Raw genomic sequence first — 21,971 nt, 5'->3', positions numbered from 1 at the left:
TTTTCCAGGCCACAGATGAAAGATAAACTTGTTTTGACCTGAACAGAAGGTAATATTGCCCAGATTAAAACTCACCAGATGGGGGCTTTTACAATGTGCTTTTTTAATAAAAAAAAAAAGTCTGGCGTCAACAAATATCAAGCTTCCCCTATAAAGAAATATGACTACAATGAATAAAAAAGGCGCTCTGCTTCCAGGCTGTGTGTTAAAACGTTGGCCAGCAGGTGGCGTCATTAGCATTAGTTTTGTTGAGCATAGAGCTGAAATGAAACCAGGTCTGGTTGGAGTCTAGATCTGGAACCGCACTGCTCAGTATTCCTGTCTCTGTCATATCTCTCTTTACCCTTACACACACACACACACACACACACACACACACACACACACACACACACACACACACACACACACACACACACACATACACAGAGTAAGCTTTATACAGTAAGCCGACATTGTTTTTTTCTTCCTCCATTTACATGATAAAAATCGCACAAATGTCAATTTAAAACGGGGGAGAAAATGGAAAGGAAATAGAGGAGAAAAAGATCAATATGATTTAAAAATATTAAATATGAAATATTTCATATTAAAATATTAAGTGCAGAATATAGGAAAAATAACTGAATTGATTGTCACAATAAATAAAAATATTGCGCTAATTAAGTATTGAATATAAAAATTGAGAAAAAAATTATTGAAAAAGAAAACTAATAAAAATGATAATGTTGGGGAAAAAATGAAGGAATGGCGATGTTACATTAATACTGCTGACAATGATAAACAGTTACTTTGTTACTCCTTTGTTTTATTTGTATTACATGTCCACCCACTAGGGCACTGTTATGCCAGGAGCATATGTAATGGGTTTGTGTTCTTCTTCGTTGCTCTCTGCATGTCTGTGCGGAGGATGCACATGGCGGAATAAAGCTGAGTAAAGAAACTAGTTGTTTCTATGATTTAACATTGGTAGCAGAGGATGGTTAGTAACTACAGAGTTCCGCCAACGTTGAGGAAGGAAAGCCTTATGAAAGCTGGAAGAATGAAGTCAACATTTGGACGAGAGTTACAGATTTGGAGTCGAAAAAGCAAGCGCTGGCTGTCGCCCTGGCCCTGTCTGGAAGAGCGCGGGACACGGCGATGGAAATTCCGGTAGATGATCTAAATAAAGACACTGGAATGACAACGTTGTTCGCTAAACTAGATGACTTGTTCTTAAAGAGGAAAAGGACAGGATCTATGAAGCATACTCAAATTTGATCGGATTATAAAAGAAGTTAACATGTCGATGGCGGACTATATTATTGATTTCGAGCAGCGTTACTCACGGATGAAGAAATACAACATGGAGCTGCCTGACCCAGTTTTGGCTTTTAAGCTTTTAGACACCGCGTGTTTGGATATAACGGACAGACAGTTGGCTTTAACTGCATGCCCAGATGTAACATTTGCTTCAATGAAGTCCGCTTTGAAGAGAATATTTGGGGGGAAAAAGGTGCGGCAGCAGAAGGCATTAGCCAGGAGTCCGTGTTTGCAACAGAGCAATGGCGGCAAAAGGAAAGTTCTGGCGGCAGAGTCCCCATAAGAAAACTTCACAGCTCAACACTCCGCAGCCCGGTACAAACCCGCTGGATAAGTACGGACGACGGTCAAAATGTGCAGTGTGCCAAAGTACTTTTCACTGGGTTAAAAACTGTCCGCATAAAGCTGATAGTGTTAAAATGGCTGATGATACAAAAGACGTGGAAGAGTGCAATTTAACTCTGTACACCAAAGAATCAGCAACAGATGCAGAAATATTCATGACAGAATGTCTTGGCTCAGCAATAATAGACACTGCTTGCACTAGGACAGTTTGTGGACAAGAGTGGCTGGACAACTATAGTACTGTATTACAAAAGAAAAGTATGAAGTCTATGAAAGAGACAGAAACACAAAGTCACAGGCCCTTCAAGTTTGGAGATGGAAAAATCGTCTACTCCATAAAAAAGGTAAAGATACCTGCTAAAATTGGCAACACAAAGTGTAATATAGAAACTGAAGTAGTACCTGTTAACATCCCGCTGCTACTGAGTAAGACCTCATTGAAAAGGGCAGGGACTGTTTTGGACATGGAAAGGGACAGTGTAGTGATGTTTAATCAGCCTGTCAAACTGGACTTTACTAGTTCAGGTCATTACTGTGTAAACATTGTGGACAGTGAGAATAGAAGTTTCATTCACTCTGATAAGCTATTGCAAGCTAATGAGGAAGAAATACTGACTACAACAGACAAGATGAACACAAGTGAAAAGATGAAAGTTCTGGAGAAACTTCATAAACAGTTTGGACATGCCTCTGCTGACAAAATACAGAGACTCTTGACTAATTCTGGCAACAAGGACACAGAATGTGACAGTCTGCTGAAAAACATTGTGAACCAGTGTGAAGTGTGTCAAAAATATTGTAAGACCAAACCAAAACCTGCTGTCGGCTTACCATTGGCATCTACATACAATGAAACTGTTGCTGTAGATCTGCACGAACTTGAACCTGGGGTTTGGTACCTACACATTATTGACCAGTTTACCCGTTTCAGTGCTGGTAGTGTCTTAACCACCAAGAGGTCTTCTGAGATAGTCAGACGTTTTATTCATGATTGGATCAGTGTGCATGGCCCACCACAAAAGTTGTTCAGTGACAATGGTGGTGAATTCAATAACGAGGAAGTGAGAGACATGGCCGAGAACTTTAATATTGAAGTCAAGACAACACCTGCTTACAGTCCATGGAGCAATGGACTGTTAGAGCGCCACAATCAAACTCTGACAGAGATTTTGCTAAAAGTCAAAGCAAGTACTGGATGTGACTGGAGCACTGCCATGGACTGGGCCCTGATGGCAAAGAACTCTATGCAAAGTGTCCATGGATACAGCCCACATCAGCTGGTGTTCGGGCAGAATCCTAACCTGCCTTCTGTATTAATAGACAAAGCTCCAGCTCTAGAGGGCACCACCAAGAGTGAATGGGTTGCCAAGCACATTTCAGCCTTGCATGCTGCAAGAAAAGCTTTACAGAAGCAGAATGTTCAGAAAGGATACGGAGAGCACTAAAGAAACAGATGCGGCACATAGACGAGCGATATGAAACTGGAGACAAAGTTTTTTACAAAAGAGTGGATTGTCCAGAATGGAAAGGACCAGGAGTGGTGATTGGTCAAGATGGTGCAGTCGTTTTTGTTAGACACGGAGGCACCTGTGTCAGAGTCCATCAACTCAGATTGAGGAAAGTTACTCATGAGAATGAAGAACCTCAGATTACCTGCGTTGAGAAGAACAATCGAGGACAACACACAGTGGACATCATTGAAGAGGATGTAGAAGGAGACACTATTGCAGTAAATCCTGAGAATCATCATTTGCTTGCTCCTGAAAATACAGAGGCTGAGAGACCGCACTCTGAGAACACCATCATAAAGACAGGTCAAATTGTGACATTCAGAAATGCAGAGGGTGTACCACAAAAAGCCAAAGTGTTGGGACGTGCCGGCAAAGCAACTGGGAAATACAAGAACTGGGTTAACTTGGAGCTGCTTGAGCCAGCAGAAGTGGCTGGCAACAGTGAGTCAGCTGACCTGTCACAGTTGGAGGATCTTCACATCCAGGCAGATGCTGAGGTTACAGATATGCACGAGGATGTTTTTGTGAATAAGGACATATCGTTTGATGAAGCAAAGGAAAATGAAATAAAAAGCTGGAAACAAAATCAAGTGTTTGAGGAAATTGAAGACAAAGGACAAAAGTGTGTCTCTACTCGTTGGGTGTGCACTCTGAAAGAGACTGAAAATGGAATAATGCCAAAAGCAAGACTTGTTGCACGAGGATTTGAGGAGCTACAAGTTTCTGACCTACAAAAGGACTCTCCAACCTGTGCCTCGGAGTCACTGAGACTCTTGGTGGCAGTTGTATGTCAAAAACAATGGGAACTTCACTCTATGGACATTAAATCTGCCTTTTTACAAGGAATGCAACTGTCCAGAGACATTTTCATCAAGCCTCCTCGAGAGGCTAATAGCACAGGTGTGCTTTGGAAACTGAAAAATGTGTGTATGGTTTAGCTGATGCTTCACTGTATTGGTATAACAGGGTAAAAAGCATCATGATTGAAGCAGGAGGCATCATGTCTAAGGTTGATCCTGCAGTTTTCTATTGGCTGGATGAGCACAAAAATGTAACTGGTGTACTTGCTTGTCATGTTGATGATTTATATGGGGTGGATCACACATGTTTTCAGAGTCAGTCATACCTCACCTGAGGTCAAAGTTTAATGTCGGTCGTGAAGCACACAATAGCTTTCCTATGTGGGTGTAGATCTTGTTACTGAAGGTGAGAAAGTACAAATACACCAAGAAACATACATTCAGCACCTGCAGTCCATACACCTCTCACCCTCACGAGCAGCAGAGTCCGCTTCACCTCTCACTGAGAAGGAGACAGAGCAACTTAGATCTAAGATAGGCCAACTTCTGTGGTGGCAAGACAGAGCAGGCCTGATGTCATGTTTGATGCTAGTAATTAGCATCCCGTCTCAAACATGCTACAGTACAGACCATTAATGAAGCAAACAGAGTTGTGTGTAAGCTCAAGGCCAAGTCTGTTGAATTGAATTTTCAACACCTTGGGGACGACGGTAACTTAAAGATGGTTACATTCACTGATGCATCTTTGGAAATCTTTCAGATGGAGGTACTCAAGGTGGGCACTTCATTGTTTTGATGGGTGACAACGGGCGGTTCTCTCCCATTGCATGGCAGTCAAAGAAAATTAAGAGAATTGTCAGAAGCACACTGGCAGGTGAAACACTCGCCATGTCTGAGGGATTGATAATGCCATTTTCTTTCTGCACTCTTTTCTGAACTCAGTGCTGGTAATACTGCGTGTACTCCACCTATAATCTGTGTGACTGATAATTTCTCTCTTGTTGATGCACTTAAGTCAACTAAGTTTGTTGCAGAGAAGAGGTTACGCCTGGAAATCAGTTCAATTAAAGAACTGATGCAAACTAACAAGGTGCATCAAGTGGTGTGGTCTCAAACAAAAGACCAACTTGCAGACTGTTTAACAAAGAAGGGAGCATCTACAACCACACTCCTTAGGGCTCTTTATGAAGGACTTTGGATTCTTCAGTAAATTCAGTCCTAAGATGTTTCACATTCTGTTACTTTGAGACTGTTCTAAAAAAAATCTTTAATTGCTATGCTTTCTCATAAGTTTTTTTTTAGAAAAGTGGGAGATTGTTACTCCTTTGTTTTATTTGTATTACATGTCCACCCACTAGGGGCACTGTTATGCCAGGAGCATATGTAATGGGTTTGTGTTCTTCTTCGTTGCTCTCTGCATGTCTGTGCGGAGGATGCACATGGCGGAATAAAGCTGAGTAAAGAAACTAGTTGTTTCTATGATTTAACAACTTTGTATCACATTGTACAATCAAATAAGTGTGCAAAGTTCTTTTCTTTGGTTACAATATTTGCCACACTACATTATTAAGACATGTATTTATTTCTACAGTTAGTCATTTTAGCAGGATTTGTCTTCCATTTTTATTGCTTGTATCTTTTTACTGTTTTTTGCTTGTATAAAAACTCTTGTTGCTGTGTACTGTACTGTGTATAACTTCAGCTGACAGAGATCCGATTTCAAGTTCAGCATGTTTGCTGTGCGGACCGGCCCCTGTTCAACCAGCACGACTGGATCCAGACAGCAGGGAAAGTCACCGGACGGCGTTAGCAGTCTGCAGAACCTAACACACACCTTTCCAAACCCTTTCATCAAATTTACTCTGGCAGTTTCAGTCACAAACTTATTATCTAAACGGATGCATGTTTCTTAAACAAATACTGATTTAGTCTGATTTAGTCTTAGCACATTTCGGTTGATTGACAGCAGTGCTAAGACCCTCCTGGCTGTGATGGGTTGTGTTTGGTCAGGATTGGCAATAGTAGCTCAGTATGGAACACTTCTAGTGACATGGGAGAGAAAACAATTAGAAACTGTGGCAACAACATGTGGAAACAATTTAATTATGACAAGTTGTGACCATGAGCTACTAAATCGTCAGCACAAGTTGTTGTTTTTTTTTTTTACTTTCTCCCATGTAACCAGGTGGAAGAAGAGGAGATGAGCGATCATTTCACAGATTATCTGTCTCAGAACAAACTGTCACAACATGGTGACAGTTTTATCAGATATGTAAAATATATTCTTATAAAAGTTACATATTACAACTTTACTAAACTAAAATATTATTTGGAAATTGCATTTTGTATCTACTCAGATGATCTTTGCCTGGTATTGCAGATTAGTTGATCTGAAACATTTACAGTATGTGGGACGAAACAGGAAAAACGGGAGGACTGCGAAACAGGGAATTCTTTTTTTTTCCACTGAATTGTTGCCACATTTTTGGAACTTTCTTACAAATCTTGACCTACGCAACAGTCTTACAGCTGGCTGAAATTCTTTCAGGGAGCTGATTGAGCAGAAACCTCTCCCAGTTCTCTGGCATTGAACTCATCTCAGATTGGACAGGGAAACAGTGGCCTGATGCCAACGTCTACATCACTGTTCACCAAGGGTTAGTCATTTCCAGAACCCCTGTGGCACACTGATGTCTTACCTCTGAGTGAGAGGCGGGCTACACCCTGAGTAGGTCACCAGTCCATCACAGGGCAACTCAGAGTCCCACGGGGTCGACCGTCTCTGGTTAACCCAACATGTATATTTTTGGATTGTGGGAGGAAGCTGGACTCCACTCAGTAAGCCGCCAGCACAACTGGCTCATATACATTGTTGCTTTGAGGCGAAAGCAGGAAATTCTTTTCAACTACACAGTTCCTGAAAACGAGGAACAGTCAATGACCTGTAGTCTGTGAAGAAATGGGATTCATCATTATCAATGGAATTGGTTCCAATATGCCTAAGATAAGGTTCTAGTCGAGTAAAGTTTAGTAAAAGGCAACATTTTGAGAGAGTATCCATAAGACAGGGGTAGAGTTTGCCTGGTAAAACCCAACCCTTTGCTTCATCCACAGGGTCTGGAGCCTCAACTATTGAGAAACGATTGCTTCCTGGAGGCATGAACTCTGTTAAAGTTTTAAATGTTACCCTATCACTAACATTAACTGTGACATATGTAATGATCCAGTTTGTCGCTATGACTTACTGAAAGTTGCCTGGATTGTAATCAACCATTCTCCACTGCGAAGAGAGAAGTGTTGATCCGAACGAGGCGACTGTTGACGTTAATTCATTATTATTAATTAACATCACGGACCAAATGGCTTCGATCACTTCTTCTGTTGCCATCGCTAAAACTACAGGCAGACTGCAACAATAAAATAGTGCAGAAAATCAATGTCGTTATTCACAACTCCTCCGGTAGAAAATCTACCAGAGAAATCCAAGCAAAGGGAAGAAAGTTCACAAAGTCAGTGAAGAGAGATTTTAATCGAGTGGAATTGCACAGGAAGGAAAATTACCAGGCTATAGGATTAGAATAACTGAGGAATCTTGAATTAGTTTCAATTACAACAATTAATTTCCCTTTGAGATTAAAAAAGTAAATTTGAATTGAATTGAAGATGAAGTTAATGTTAACTTAAGTTTGGGAGCAGCAACCATTTGTCCAGCTGTCTATTCATACCCAGTTGACCCATCCTTCACAGTCCGTCACTCCTTCAACCTCACCCTCCACTAATCCTCAAGTCAACTCTCCTCTCCCATCATTCTCACACTTTTCCCTATTTTCTCGACTCATCCTTCATCTTTATTCACTCCTTGTTGCAGGAGGGAAAGCCGATGAGTCTCCTCCTCCCAAACTGTGGTCAGTAAGACTACCCAGATTACATCCTCACACCCAGTCATCCGTCCGTTTGACCCCTTCCATCAACACGCTTCTGAACTACCCATGACCTGCATATTTTAGAACTGTAAAATCAGAACTGATTGAGCAGCTTACTGCAGGGAGGGTTCCTGATCGGCCTGTCTGCCGTTCACCTCTGTCCCCCAGAGAAAATAAACAAAATATCATGAGAAAGAAAATCAACAGCTGGTGTCAAACTGCTGAACACTTGAAATGTTCCTATGTTCCTAGCATCTCTCTATTTATCTATTTCTTACTAACATTGATTTCTACATCATTTCATATTTTCAAACTACAGTAAAGCAGGTCAATAAAGACTGTTTTAACTCATCTAAAGCTAATGTCTCAGTCTTAAGTGTTTTTTCTGGTTTAAACTGGGTTCCTCTGGTTGGAACTTTTGTTCCCTTTCGATGATCAGAACATGGTGGTAAAAAAACGTTTCACCTCGGTACAAATCTGTTCACAATGCAAAGGGAACTGCTCTGCAGCTGCCAGTTGCACTTCTGCAGCAACGACTTTGGCTAGGCCATAGTGCAGAAGGGAAATGTCATTCCAGAGCGCTCACTTCTCAGCGACCAACACGGACAGCAGAAAGGAGGCTGGAAGTGAGCGGGGTTAGATATTCTCCAAACTCCAGGTCCAACCTTGGAGATGCTGTTTTCTCTCTTTATTTTCATTTGTTCAGATGTTATTTTGACGTCCCTCTGTCTACTGCAGTGCCCTTTGTTGGTCATGGTTATTTTGGTGATTAAGCCTGACTGATCATAGTGAAGAATCCTTTGGTTATAAACACGCTGATTCTGATAGTTATTTTTTTACCTTGCTGAACAGTCATGGGGAAAGATTCACCCTCTGACTGTTATATTATCAGATCGGGTTCTACAATCATCTACATCTGAACTAAAGTGTGCAACAACATAGGTACCATACTTCCATTGCGTAGAGAAGCCAAAAATAATTGAGTTTTTACAGAAAAGTAAAGTAAGTGCACCTGATTGTTCAGCATCTTGTAGAACCTTTGGTTGTAGTACCATCAAATTTCTGCGGATTCATATTGATCCACTCACATTTAGACCAAAAAGATTCAATGACATTAATTTCTCTGATCTTTCCTAATGTCCTCATTATGTCAGTAAGATTAAGAATTGGAATTTGACTAGGACATTCTAAACCGGGGACCACATTCTTGAGCCGGAAAAGTGTAGAGTGCCTTATCTGGGTTGGAGGGGATGTCATGGCTCAAGTGGAGGAGTTGAGGTAAACCGGGATCTTGTTCACGAATTAGTGAAAAATGGAGTTGGAGATAGACAGGCAGACTGGTGCAGGGTCTGCAGTGAAGCGAGCGTTGTACCGGTAAAGAGAGAACTGAGTCAAAAAGCGAAGCAAGCAGCCGAAATGATTTTTCTCCGTAGGGTGTCTGGTCTCTCCCTTAGAGACAGAGTGAGAAGCTCGGTCATCCTGGAAGGACTCAGAGTAGAGCCGCTGCTCCTTCATATCGAGAGAAGCCAATTAAGGAGACTCAGGGCTGTGCCTCCATCCTTTACACCCCTCTGGTGAGGTGCTCCAGAGGAAGACCCAGGACACGCTGGAAGGACAGTTTCCTGGCTGGACTGGGGAAATCCTTTGGATTCCCCCAGAGGAGCTGGAACATGTGGTTGGGGAGAGGGAAGTCTGGGTCTCCAGAAAAGCAGAAGACTATGTATGTATGTGTGGATGGATGGATGGATCGATGGAATGAATTCATGAATGGATTCATTAATGGAGTTTGTGGTCAACTCAATAACTGCATTCTGGTCTGTTCTTGCGGCTGCAAAACATACAAATCATCAATTTTCCACCACTGTGCTTACATAAAGCTGACATAAAATATTTGTGCTAATAAGTTGCTTTGCTTTCTCTAAATGTGTCACTGTGCACATTTCAAAAATCTCTATCTTAGTCTCAGTTATCATAAAGTCTTTGTTCAACAATCCTTTGCAGGACAGTCAGATTCAAACATGTGAAACTTAAGCCAAGCAATAGTTGAGTCTTTTATAGTGAACTGACTGAGCATTGTGCTGTTTTTCTTTATGGCCCATTTCATGAATATGGATCTTTCTTATGGTGGGAAAGAATCTTTTTCTCAATATGAGGGGTCTCAAATTGTTTAAAAACGGTTGATGAACTCTACAACTATGAACATCTTTCAACCATAAGCCTTATGGAAGCAGTAAATGTGTACTTATTTTTATCCTGATTACATATTTATTCAATGAATAGTTGAGTCTGATAATTGTGTAACTCTAGTCAGAGTTACACAAGCAGCTCATTTTCCTGATGGAGAGATTTCCCCGTTTCTCTGAGCTTACAGAATCATCCTGTTTCCTCATCTTCGGCCATGTCGATTCCTCCTCAGGCACAGATGATCTCAGTCTATCTGAAATGAGTGTCTCTGTTTTTGGACTGAGGGCATGAACCAGACAAGGACTGATCAGTGCAGTGATTCAGTCATAGTGGTCAGGAAATTAATTGACTGAGGCAGCTCATAAAGATATGAAATTATTCCTTCCTGCTGATAGCTTCTAAATCACTGTAACACAAATCCATAAGAAAGCATAACAGCTGCTGAACCGCAGGAAAATCTACTGTAATATGAGATAAGATGAAAAATCTCACCTTAGATCTAAAATTTCACGAAGTAAGACATGAAGAGCTGAAAGACCTTAAAAAGTAACACATCCTGCCCCACATTAAGGTCATTTAAAAACAGATGAGAAACAAAGTTATAGACAGTTTTCTGGAGATTCTAATCCCATTTGAAAAGTTTTGAACTAAAATACATTAACAATTCAATTAAATTTTAATAATCCACAGCAGACTTGTCCAAAACTCCACAGATGTAAAAGACTCATACACTGCATCAAGAAAAATATCAGGTGTTATACATTTTCACATATGAATAATATTGTTTAAATAGCTTTTTAAAACCCAGTATAGGTGAATGTATTGTTTTATAAAACAGCTTATTTGTGTTTACTTTATTGTATCAGTGTGATACTTTGCAAAGTCAAAAACAGAGAAAATCTGTAAAGAAGTCAATACTTTTTTTTGTGGCAGCACTGCAACCAGTTTTACTGTAAGCTATTGATTTTTTTTTTGCATCATATTTTAATTAACTGAGATGAACTTTTATAAGAAAGAGGGGTTAACATCAGTAACACCATTTGGTTGAAACAATTATTTATTAACATGAAGTGCCTCCCTCACCTGAGATCTGTTGGTAATTCTCTATATTTAAATAAAACCACAAACTTACTAAGTTTTTATTTAGCAAAATAAACGTTTTTATTTGACTAAAAATAAAACTACTTTTTTTATATAAGTTTTATTATTTTATTTATTAAATTGAATCGTTTCTTTTTAATTAGTATATTCAATAATTGAAACCGGAAATGACACTGGCATATTGATCATTTAATTTGTAGTCTTATAGACATTTTTTACAAAGTTATACAATAAGATCATTTAGAATAAGACAACGAAGATCTGAAAAAGCTCATTTTAATGCAGGATTCTGATCTTTTTGCTGATCAATAATAATAATAATAATAATAATAATAATAATAATAATAATAATAATAATAATAATAATAACAAACAAACTTTTTTTCAAACTCCAGTTTTCCCCCCGCCAGCCCAGAGGCGGGCCAACATGCTCCACCATCTTTCACTGGTGTCGTTTCTCAACTTCACCATTTTGTACAGAGTTCTTCCAGCATGTTTTTATATTTATATAATTACCGTTTCATAAGATTCGTCGGAGGCAAGTGGAGACAGATTCGCCTGTTTAGAAAAGGCTGATCCCAGCAGCAGCAGCAGCAGCAGCAGCAGCTGCAGCAGCAGCAGCAGGCCGGTTGGTCGGAGCGCACATGCTCAGTGGGATTATTATTGTTTTTTGTTTTTTTTATCGAGCGGAAGCTTTAAGAGCGCAGCCGCTGCATGCAGACGGCAGCAGAGAGGCTGAGCCAGAGCTGAGAGAGAGAGAGAGAGAGAGAGAGAGAGAGAGAGAGAGAGAGAGAGAGAGAGAGAGAGAGAGAGAGAGAGAGAGAGAGAGAGAGAGAGAGAGAGCACCCGGAGGAGGAGAGCTGCAGGAGGAGGAGAGCTGAAGCGGACCATCAGCTGCCAGATGAGCCATCCCTGACAGCTGCAGACCCGGCTCTATGCTGGGCACCCGCAGCCCCAGGCTGCTCCCGCTCCCAACTTCACCTCAATAGACTTTTTAATACACATTTTCCTACATTTTTTTAAATTTTTTTCTTTACTTGGTTTTCTAAAAGCATTTCCATCATGGTGCTGGGCAAAGTTAAGGCCCTGGTGGTCTACTTCGACTGCCTGAACGAGAACAACCTGCCCGTGTTCTCCGGGGGAGACCTGGTCTCCGGGCGGGTGGTGGTGGAGGTGACCGGGGATGTGCGGGTGAAAAGGCTGGACATCACCGCGCGGGGGCTCGCCAAAGTCCGGTGGACGGAGTCGAGAAACGCCGGGGCCAACACCGCTTACACCCAGAACTACACGGAGGAGGTGGACTATCTGCATCACTGCGACACCCTGATCGGAGAGGAGAGAGGTAAGAGCGGTGATGATGATGATGATGATGATGATCACCGAAAACTTCTGACATAGAAAACTTTAGGAATGCAGAGGGCGCAGTCCATCAGTCAGTGGTACTGATGCAACAGCTGATGCCCGAACTGCAGCTCCTCTACTCGGTGTGTTCATAAACCGTTTCCCCGCCGGCAGCAGCGGGAAGGATGGAGGCTTTTAGGTTGATTTCTGTCCAATTTCAACCTTCTGATAGCGACGTGTTTTTTTTTCCTTCCTTGTGGAGAGTTGCAGAAAACTGGAAAGTTGCAAACGCTTCGAATATACAATAAAAGCGATCAGAAACACACAGTGATCGTTACGATTTTGAGTTTTAAACCAACTTTTCCTAAACGACACATGCGGAAAGGCGATTTTCACTGCTGACATCAATGATAAGGACAGATCTGGCTACTCCCTTTGTTAGAAGCGGTTCAAACCTGTTCAGAAACTGCCAGAGACAGGGGGAGGGGAGGGGAGAACCAGGCTGACTCTCAGTCTGAGTGTGTGTATGTGTATGTGTGTGTGTGTGTGTGGAGGGAATTATGCTTCAGCTGCTGTCTGTAAGCCTGCCTCCACTTTTCACAGTCTTGTTGTTCTGTTGCCTAGGTGATAAATAAAATAAGATGCAAAATAGACCGTTGGATGAAACCTTTATGGAAATACAAGCTGCACTTGTACACATGTACAGAGATGTGTTGACCTCTGACCCTGCAGCTTGACTGGACTCAGGCAGTGGAACATGTGAATGACCCTGGAGCATCAAGACCCAAGGCCCAATACAGCATCTAAAGAGATGTTACTCTATCTCAACATCTGGAAACGTATCCGTTATCAGTATTGATGGGGATAATTTAATATCTCGATTAGCAAATTACAAAAATAATACGAATATCTTATTTCATCCCCAACAGTTTTTCAAACTTCAAATAAATTTGATGCAAACCCCACAAAAAGTTTCAATTCTGGCATTTGTTAACAAACACAAACAGGAACAAGGTGTTTCTACTCTTTTACAAGTTTGAACAAAGAGATGATCAAACTCCATATGAAAAATCACTCGGTTGTTGAAAATAACCACCAGGTTATTCTGTATTTATTTTTATAATGCACAATGGTAATACAGTAGGATGAATTTAAAGGTTTTTTTTTATTATTGTGTCTCGACACTTTTAGCTTATCTAAAGTAATTTATTCATTCAAATTGATCGCAAAACATAAGCATACTTTATATAATTAAAATAACTCTCCTAAAACATTTAAAACATTTTTAAAATGATCTGATAAAAAAAAAAGTAAGGTTATGTTCTCCAGTGTCTGCTGTTATTTTAAAAGATGTTCAGATGAACACAAAGGAAAAACTCAGGAAAACAGGCCGGAAACAAACAACTTTATTGGCTGAAATAAAGCAGACATTAACAACGGTTTATGTTAACGGGGTGTTCGCGTGAGAACAGCAGGTCCACCTGAAGTTCGTCTTTAGAGTAACAACACCCTTCCTCTCCTGCCTCACTCCTTCCTCCCCCTTCTCAGGCCACACACTACACGGGCTCCACTCGTGTGGGCGGGTAGCTCGCGGCCAACTAGCCAATCAGCGCTCGTCCATTTTAATTAGTCTCGTGTGCTTGACCAATAGGAGGCCGAGTTGCGATGCGCTCGTCGGAGTTTCCAGCTAGAGTAAGCTGCTCAGTCTGGTTCATACCGGTCTACTCCTGCTTGAGCTGCGCTGCCAGTGACTGGGTCCGCGCGCACGCCCGCACGCGCAGTAAACTCTCTCTCGCTCACACACACACACGCACACACACACACACACACACACACACACACACACACACACACACACACACACACACACACACACACGGAGGAAGTGTCTCGCGTCGCCCTCGCGCGCACATTGCAGAGATGCAGGATGAGGTGGCAGGAAGCGAGTAGCGGCGGGGTGGACTGAGAACTCTTACACAAACTGAACTGATAGATGACACCAGAAATGAGGAAGTGAGGAAGGTCACGATGACGTTTCTCCCTCTGAAGCTTTTCCTTTGACTGCTGTTCGCTTCGCTACACGTGTTGATAGCTTAGTTAGCACTCCGAGGTGCTGAAATACAGCTATAGGTTGTTCAATAGGCACAAAGATAGTATAAAAAAAACCTCAAATACATTTATAAGTATAATACATAGTAATGTATAAATACAAATATGATGTTTTTTTATACAAAAAACAAGATTTTTGTAGTAATAATTATTTTAGTAGTAATAATTATATAATATACAAGATTGTGATATGAATATACTGGTCAGTTATTAGAATAGAAATATTGTGCTCACTATTGTGCAATTGAGTTAGATGATTTGAAAAATGTCCAAATGTGCATGTGTCTGAACTTTCAAAAACACAACAGACTATACAGTACAGTATCTCAGATGTGCAATAACAGAAATGTCATTCAAAATTCTTAAAAAATAAAAATAAAAATAAAACCCAATGCAAATCATTTTACCAGCAAGGATGTAAACACAGTGGTGGGAACAGTTGAACAAGTAGCAAGTTTTAAAATATTACAGTAGTGCTACTCATTCCACAGGTTTTGAAATGGTCAAAATTAATATTGTTATCAAAATCAAAGGTTACATTTTTAATAAAAGCAATATAAATACCACAACAGAGCTTGAATTTATTACTGGTTCTCAAATTTTCTGGCCTTCAAAAGCAGTGAAATAGACTCTGGACTCCAACTATCAGCTGAGTTTACATACAATCTTGGTATAACAACCACATAAACATTTCTGAACTCATTCTTGTGAGACACTGCCTTTCACTAGAGCAGTGCAAAAAAAGTCAGAATAGAAAAAAAGATTTAACATGGACAAAACAAAACATTTATGAGAGCAAAAGACTGGATGAAAATTTTCCTAAAGGAATTAATTATTGAACCAACTTTTGGTTCATTTGGATTTGTTCTACAAAGATTTGTGAATTGTGTAAACCATAATGCTGTTTGGGATGTCAATCATTTTTGACTGGTTTAGAACTTTACTGGTTTAGTTAAGGATCACCATTAGTCTCTAATACAGAGACTATTCCTCATAGGTTCCACACCACAAGGTCATAATGTGTGGTGATTATAGTCATGCTTTTACAAACATTACAAAAAAAAAAAAGATTTTATAATATACCTTAAGACATAAACAAAATCAAAACAAAAAATTCAAATGAATCGCCTCAACTATTTTAACATTTTACAGACATTACAAAAGGACAACATAAAATACCTGTAGCATTCCTGTTGGGGGCCTGTCCGGGAATGCTAGAGATATTGAATCTTATCTAATCCATTTTTTGCATAAAACCAAATCTGCTTTTCCAGTCATTATTATAAAATAGAATTCAAAACTATCCATTGAAATGTTATTCCCCCTTGATCATTTTTCTGATTGACTTCCAAGAATAAAATGAAAGATGTTTTGACAATAAAAAGACCAAAGGAACTATCCTACTGCAACCCCACCCCCCTAAAATCAGAAGGTGTGAGGCATTTATGCTAAACATAATAGTTATTAAATATTGACTAAAAGTGAGGAAAAACATTCTAAAAGTTGATGTATTGTTACATGTTACCATGGTCTGTGTGTCCTGGGCCAGAAACTGATGCTCATGAATTACAGCGAGATTCAAACACTTGTTCTGTGTTCCAGATGAAGACGCTCTGGAGGAGGGCATGACTGTCCTGCACGCCGGCCTGCATGAGTTCGCCTTCAGCTTCAACCTGCCTCAGATGTGAGTGTCCTCAGAGTTCATTCAGCGCGCCGCTCCACCTGCAAGAACTGACCCTTTTAAAATCAGCTACTTGCATATGGAGACTGTATAATCTGATGCAAAGGTGTCCTTTCATGTTGATCATCTGAGGTCCTACTTGGAGCCTCTGAAGGGGCCCCACACCTCCGCCTGGAGCCCTAAACTAAACTAACTAACCAACCATGTATGAAGCAATTAAAACTAACTCTGTCTCAAGCAGCTTCAGCTTTTCAGAAAATATGCAGGGTCAGGAAAGTCATTAAAGCTTTGGCCTGAAGGAAAGGAATGGTTGGGTTTGACTGGACCACCCACATTTCTGGGCCTCACTCCACCTCTCTCCTCTCTCCTGCAGGGCTCTGGCCACTTCGTTTGAAGGGAAGCACGGCAGTGTGAGGTACTGGGTGAAAGCCGAACTGCACCGGCCCTGGCTGCTGCCTGTCAAAGTCAAGAAGGAGTTCATTGTGTTCGAACACATCGACATCAACACGCCCCTCCTGCTGGTAGGAGCTGCTGCTTTATTCATCGGCCTCTTTAATAGTATCGCCTGCGGCTAAATTAGATGGATTTGTGTGTATGTGTGTGTGTGAACAGGCCCCCCAGGCCGGGACGAAGGAGAAGACTCTGTGTTGCTGGTTCTGCGCGTCGGGTCCAATCTCCCTCAGTGCCAAAATAGAGCGGAAGGGCTACACACCAGGTGAGCCACGCCTCTTCTTTATGTTCATCCTCCTCTTCCTCTCAGTATTCCCCTCTAAAGTTTCACCTGTGTCCCTTCCTCTCTCAGTCTGACAGACTGATCTCTTCTCCCCTCTCTCTCAGGCGAGTCCATCCAGATCTTTGCTGAGGTGGAAAACTGCTCGTCCCGTGTCGTGGTGCCCAAAGCGGCGCTGTACCAGACACAGACCTTCTTCGCCAAGGGCAAGGGCAGGCAGATCCAGCAGTTGGTGTCCAACCTGCGGGGAGAACCTCTGCAGCAAGGGAAGAGCCAAAGCTGGGAGGGCAAGCTGCTCAAGATCCCCCCGGTGTCGCCCTCCATACTGGACTGTCCCATCATCAGAGTGGAGTACATCCTCATGGTGAGTACAGAGTGACTGTCGGAGAGTCAAGCTAACTGCTTCCCCTCCTGCTATCCACCAGTGTCTGGTGACAAACATTCAGCATTAGGAAAATAAAGATGTGAACGAAGTTGCATGTTGAGACGTACATGAGGTGTGAAGTACTCAGGCCAACCGGTAACGTTCATTAACCGAGGGATTAAATAAGCTTATGCTTCTTACTGCTCCTTTTACAGACACATTAGGTAATCATGCATATTTATAAAATGAAACCACATTCTCACAATAAAGTTTTCAATTCAAATTCTAAAATTAAATTACAGAATTAAATGTGAACAAAACTTTCATTAAAAACACTAAAAACTAAATTCGTTACCATTTTCAATAAACACATCAAAATAACAGCTTGATTATCCCTACTTGTAGTTTTTAAGTTTTTTCAAATATGCGTTATAAGTCACTGGCGCAGGAAGCTAGGAGCAGCAGCTCCCCCTGTGGTGAATTAGAGAGATAACGACTTAATGAAAACTTCAAAAGTATCAAATTGCAAAAACATCAACTGTCCTAGTCGGTGGTGATGTTGATCAAAATATTATTTGCTGTTATTTGGTTATAGACCACAAAAGATAATGTTAGCATTACAGCACAGCTCACTACCACAGGAACTTCGAAGTGTAGATTAAAAGTAAACTGAAATCTTTCAGCCCTGCCCCCAGTGGTACCCAAAAGGTAGATAAGCAATGGTAGCCTAGGACTTTATTATATCTGAGAATGTAATGATAGTTAAAAACAATAAGAAAGTTTGTCTACGAAAAACTGAGACAAAATACAACAACAGCTGACAAACGAGTGAGCATCCATGCTGTGTGTTTTATTAGCTTGTCTGTCGTCTCCTGTCTGAATGAGGAATAAAAACAAACAGTGATTGTCAGTAATTCATAAACTAGACAAACTTAGTAAAACATTAAAAGCACATAGCAGTAGAAGCCTGATTGCCTTCACTAATCTTCAAACTGACGACTCTCTGATAGCATGAACTCATAAAACATTGCTGAGGGCTACTGAAGCGTTAATCCCCAGCATGACCGCTCCTTTGTTTTTACTTCTCTGGCTTCTTGAACTTCGGCTCGGTTGTAATATTTTGGGTAAGGTGATATAAGGGCGCAGTTCAGAGCTCCATTGTTTGATGTTTTTCTGGAGAAAAGGTGAATAACAAGGTTAAGATGTTTGAGGCAGCAGGGGGTTAGAAGCCCAGGGTGTTTATGTTTCTAACATAGACCTATTGCTGTGATTGTGAAGCTGCCTCTTGTTATACTATGTGTGTGTGTGTGTACGTGTGTGTGTTTGTGCAGCTGAAATTCACCAACACAAAGATACAAGTGGCTCCTGCTAACTTGAAAGCATGTCTTCCCTCCAGGTGTACGTGGACATTCCCGGCGGGTTGAACCTGTCGCTCTCGCTGCCTCTGGTCATCGGCACCATACCGCTCCATGCCTGCGCCACCCGCACCTCCAGCATCAGCAGCAACTGCAGCTCAGTCAGCTGGATGGGCCTGCCACAGAGACCCGAGGGTACGCACGGGGTTTAACACCCTACAGCTCTTTTGGGGACAGAACGATATCTTACACCTTCTTGTTTTCTGCAGCTCCACCAAGCTACAGCGATCTGGCAATATCAGAGGCGCACAGGCGAAACTGTCTGCAGGGCTGTGATAGGTCTGATGGGGAGGGAGAGAACCAAGGATCTGTGCTGACATACATCACAGAGTTCAGATATCTCCCCCCGCCACTCTACTCTGAGGTAAACACACACACACACACACACACGCACGCACGCACGCACGCACGCACGCACGCACGCACGCACGCACGCACGCACGCACGCACGCACACAACACACTCAACACAGCATGTCAGTGGTTTAGTGCTGACAAGATAGTAAATGTAGGAAATGCAGAAAACGTATTTAAAACACACAAAACAGGCATAATATTACTATTCAGAAAGATGCAAAAAAAGTTTATAATAAAAAGTAAGTTACAAACTGTTGCAATAAATGTACACAAAATGCCCACACTGAAGCATTGTATCTACAATTTTTCACTGCAAAAATTGTAGACATGTACAAAGTTTCTGTTCTGGACCTAAGAACAGAAACATTTACGAGGCCACAAGATAAACCAGACAAATCAGAAAGATTCGAAAAACACTTCAATAAAAAATGTGGTGTGCAAAAACTTTGGTGCAGAAACATTGTAACAGTGTGTTGATGAAGTGCAGCAAACCCTTTTTCTGCAACATTGTGCCAAATATTACTAAGAAGGTAAAGAAGCTTTAAAACTTCACAAAGCCTTTGAATAAAAGTTGATAAAATCCAATAAAAAACTAAAGTAGCATAACCTAAACAATTGAAATGCAATGAATGCAAATCGCTGAAAAATTTAGTATAAATAAAATGTGTCCAAAATATTAAATAAATTCAGAAAGAAATGTATTAATTAAAACTTATTAAAATTAGAGCTGCACCAAGCAAGAGTTTTGTGGACATTTTCTCGTCTCTGTTTTTTCTAAACCTTTCATTGTAGATGACGTTCAGAATGTTTTTTCAAGCCTTCCTGCTGTGAGCACTCATTCATTTTTTATATTAGGAGCAGAGGTGACGTCACATCATACCTGTGAAACATTGTTTTACTGTTTTAATACAAAGACAAAACGACTACAAAATTTTTGAACTGTTAAAGATTAACCCAGTTGGAGCAGCTAGCATCACAAAAACAGCCGACTTTACTTACCTTAGCTATACCTTTGTGTAGCTACAGTGGGTCAGGGACCACAGTCGTCCTCACTGAAACTAAATCTGTGAATTCTTGAAACCCCCTCTAAAACTAAATAGTTCAAACTCCAAATACATCCTAATATTCATTATTATGCACAGCAGAAACCATCTTATCATTAGCACAGTTGCTAACATCTACAGTCTTCCTCACTATTGTACAGCCAGTCAGCGTCAGTGACTGCAAAAAATAGGCAGGGGCCACACAGAGCTGGTTGACTTTACTTCACTGTGTGTTGTGTTATCTATGAAAGCTAGATGTGAAGTTATTAGTACTTTATGTTTCTCACACTAAGTGAAATGAAAAGAAAAGTAGCTGAACCCTTACCTGCTGAGTAGCAACAGGCTCTGACAGGGGAGTCAGAGAATTCAGTGTCATTCTTCCTCCCTCCTGTCCTCAGGTGGACCCCTACCCCGACACCATGGAGGTCTGTGGCACTGCAGACGTCCGGAGACCCGACATGTGTCCGTCCCGCTGAGGGGGTCCTACCCAGTTTACCCATGTTCAGCCAGAAGTCCCACATGACTTCTCACCAGGATGTCACTGTAGATGTGGCCGGACCCATGCTGACCTGATGTCAGCCGGCCGACGGAGTCCACGGTGACTCATGGATGAGACGGACCAGGGTTACGTTGGACAAACCATTTCCCGTCCTCAAGACGAGGACAAAACCAATGTCCTCTGACAGCGGCGTGAAAAACTGTCCCCCCCTCCCACCACCGCTCAGAAGACGTCTCCTCCCGCCTCACAGAGAGGTTTGCACATGCCGTTCCAACCGGTTCCCTCTCGGAATGCCGCGGGTCGACATGCCTCAGTAGACGGAACGTCCACAGTGCTCTAATTGGCACATAGCGACGAGAGCTGTCTCCACAGACAGCTGAGCTCAGCGCTCAGGCCCGAAGGTGGAAGTCCGGTGAAATTCCCTGAGATTCTCCAACTCAAAACAGAAACAAGACGATGACGACAGAAACGTGTCACATCAGCGACCAACTCAAGGGCTTCAAGCTCAAGTTGAGTGTGAATGCGTATGTGTGTGTGTGTGTGTGTGTGTGTGTGAAGGCTACAGGGTGTGTGTTGACTTAAATGTTAGGACAAAGCACAACTCGGACCAACCCAGACAGTGTACCACAAGTTGCCTGTTGGTTTCTGCTCTGAGATGAAGCCTGTGTAGCTGCCGATTCTTCCACGACCCTGACGGATGTTAGAACGCAAAAAAAAGAAAGAAAAATAACAGATCAATGTTTACAGAGAATTATATCAGATTAAGAATGTTCAAACACATTTTCTTCCACCTAAAAGTTCAGATTACCAAGTGCAATATATTTTTTTATATTTGAGGGTTTTTTTGCACTAGTTTTTCATGTACTCTGTTGCTGTTTATTCCATTTCTGTGCATTATATATTATTGTTTTGATCTCATTGCTTTCACGATCAACTTTGGATCAAATAAAAGGTTTATTTTCTAAAATAATCCAATGACTCAATCGTTTGTTGCTATGGCTACAGGATATAGCACCTTGCCACGTTTTTCCACAACCTGAACCTAAAACCTCTACGTTGGGATTTTATGTGACAAACCAGCATTTAGTATTTGTGAGGAGACAGGAATGTAATATATTGTTTTAAGAGTTTTTGTTTTTTCAAATAAAAATTTGAGGAAAATCCAACAATTCAGCTGAAAGATGAAGCTCCGCCCCAATCTTAAACAGTTTCCAGCTGTGACCGGTTTTTGTTCTGGATTGCCCTGAATGCATCACCTCTCCAGGCA

The 21,971-nt window shown here is 41.3% G+C and overlaps 1 protein-coding gene and 1 long non-coding RNA gene across 2 annotated transcripts; one reads left to right on the top strand and one right to left on the bottom strand.

The window, feature by feature from the left end:
• Nucleotides 1–11,868: 11,868 nt before the first annotated feature.
• Nucleotides 11,869–21,674, top strand: arrdc3b (arrestin domain containing 3b). The gene is made up of 8 exons (XM_008423181.3): nucleotides 11,869–12,508; nucleotides 16,219–16,300; nucleotides 16,671–16,818; nucleotides 16,910–17,012; nucleotides 17,135–17,391; nucleotides 18,788–18,941; nucleotides 19,016–19,170; nucleotides 20,604–21,674. Exons 1-8 carry the CDS (start codon nucleotides 12,229–12,231, stop codon nucleotides 20,679–20,681), a joined length of 1,257 nt encoding a protein of 418 aa, XP_008421403.2. The 5' UTR covers nucleotides 11,869–12,228; the 3' UTR covers nucleotides 20,682–21,674.
• On the bottom strand, nucleotides 13,898–20,663 carry LOC145554305 (uncharacterized). The gene is made up of 2 exons (XR_014090320.1): nucleotides 20,531–20,663; nucleotides 13,898–18,922 (listed from the first exon to the last, which is right to left on the bottom strand). It is a non-coding gene; the product is annotated as an uncharacterized LOC145554305 (long non-coding RNA).
• Nucleotides 21,675–21,971: the final 297 nt, after the last annotated feature.

The sequence above is a fragment of the Poecilia reticulata genome, chromosome 12 (assembly GCF_904066995.2).
Source record: "Poecilia reticulata chromosome 12, P_reticulata-male-v2, whole genome shotgun sequence".
Lineage (NCBI taxonomy): Eukaryota > Metazoa > Chordata > Actinopteri > Cyprinodontiformes > Poeciliidae > Poecilia > Poecilia reticulata.
The sequence above is the reverse complement of the archived record's forward strand: the minus strand, read 5'-3'. Positions and strand labels throughout refer to the sequence as shown.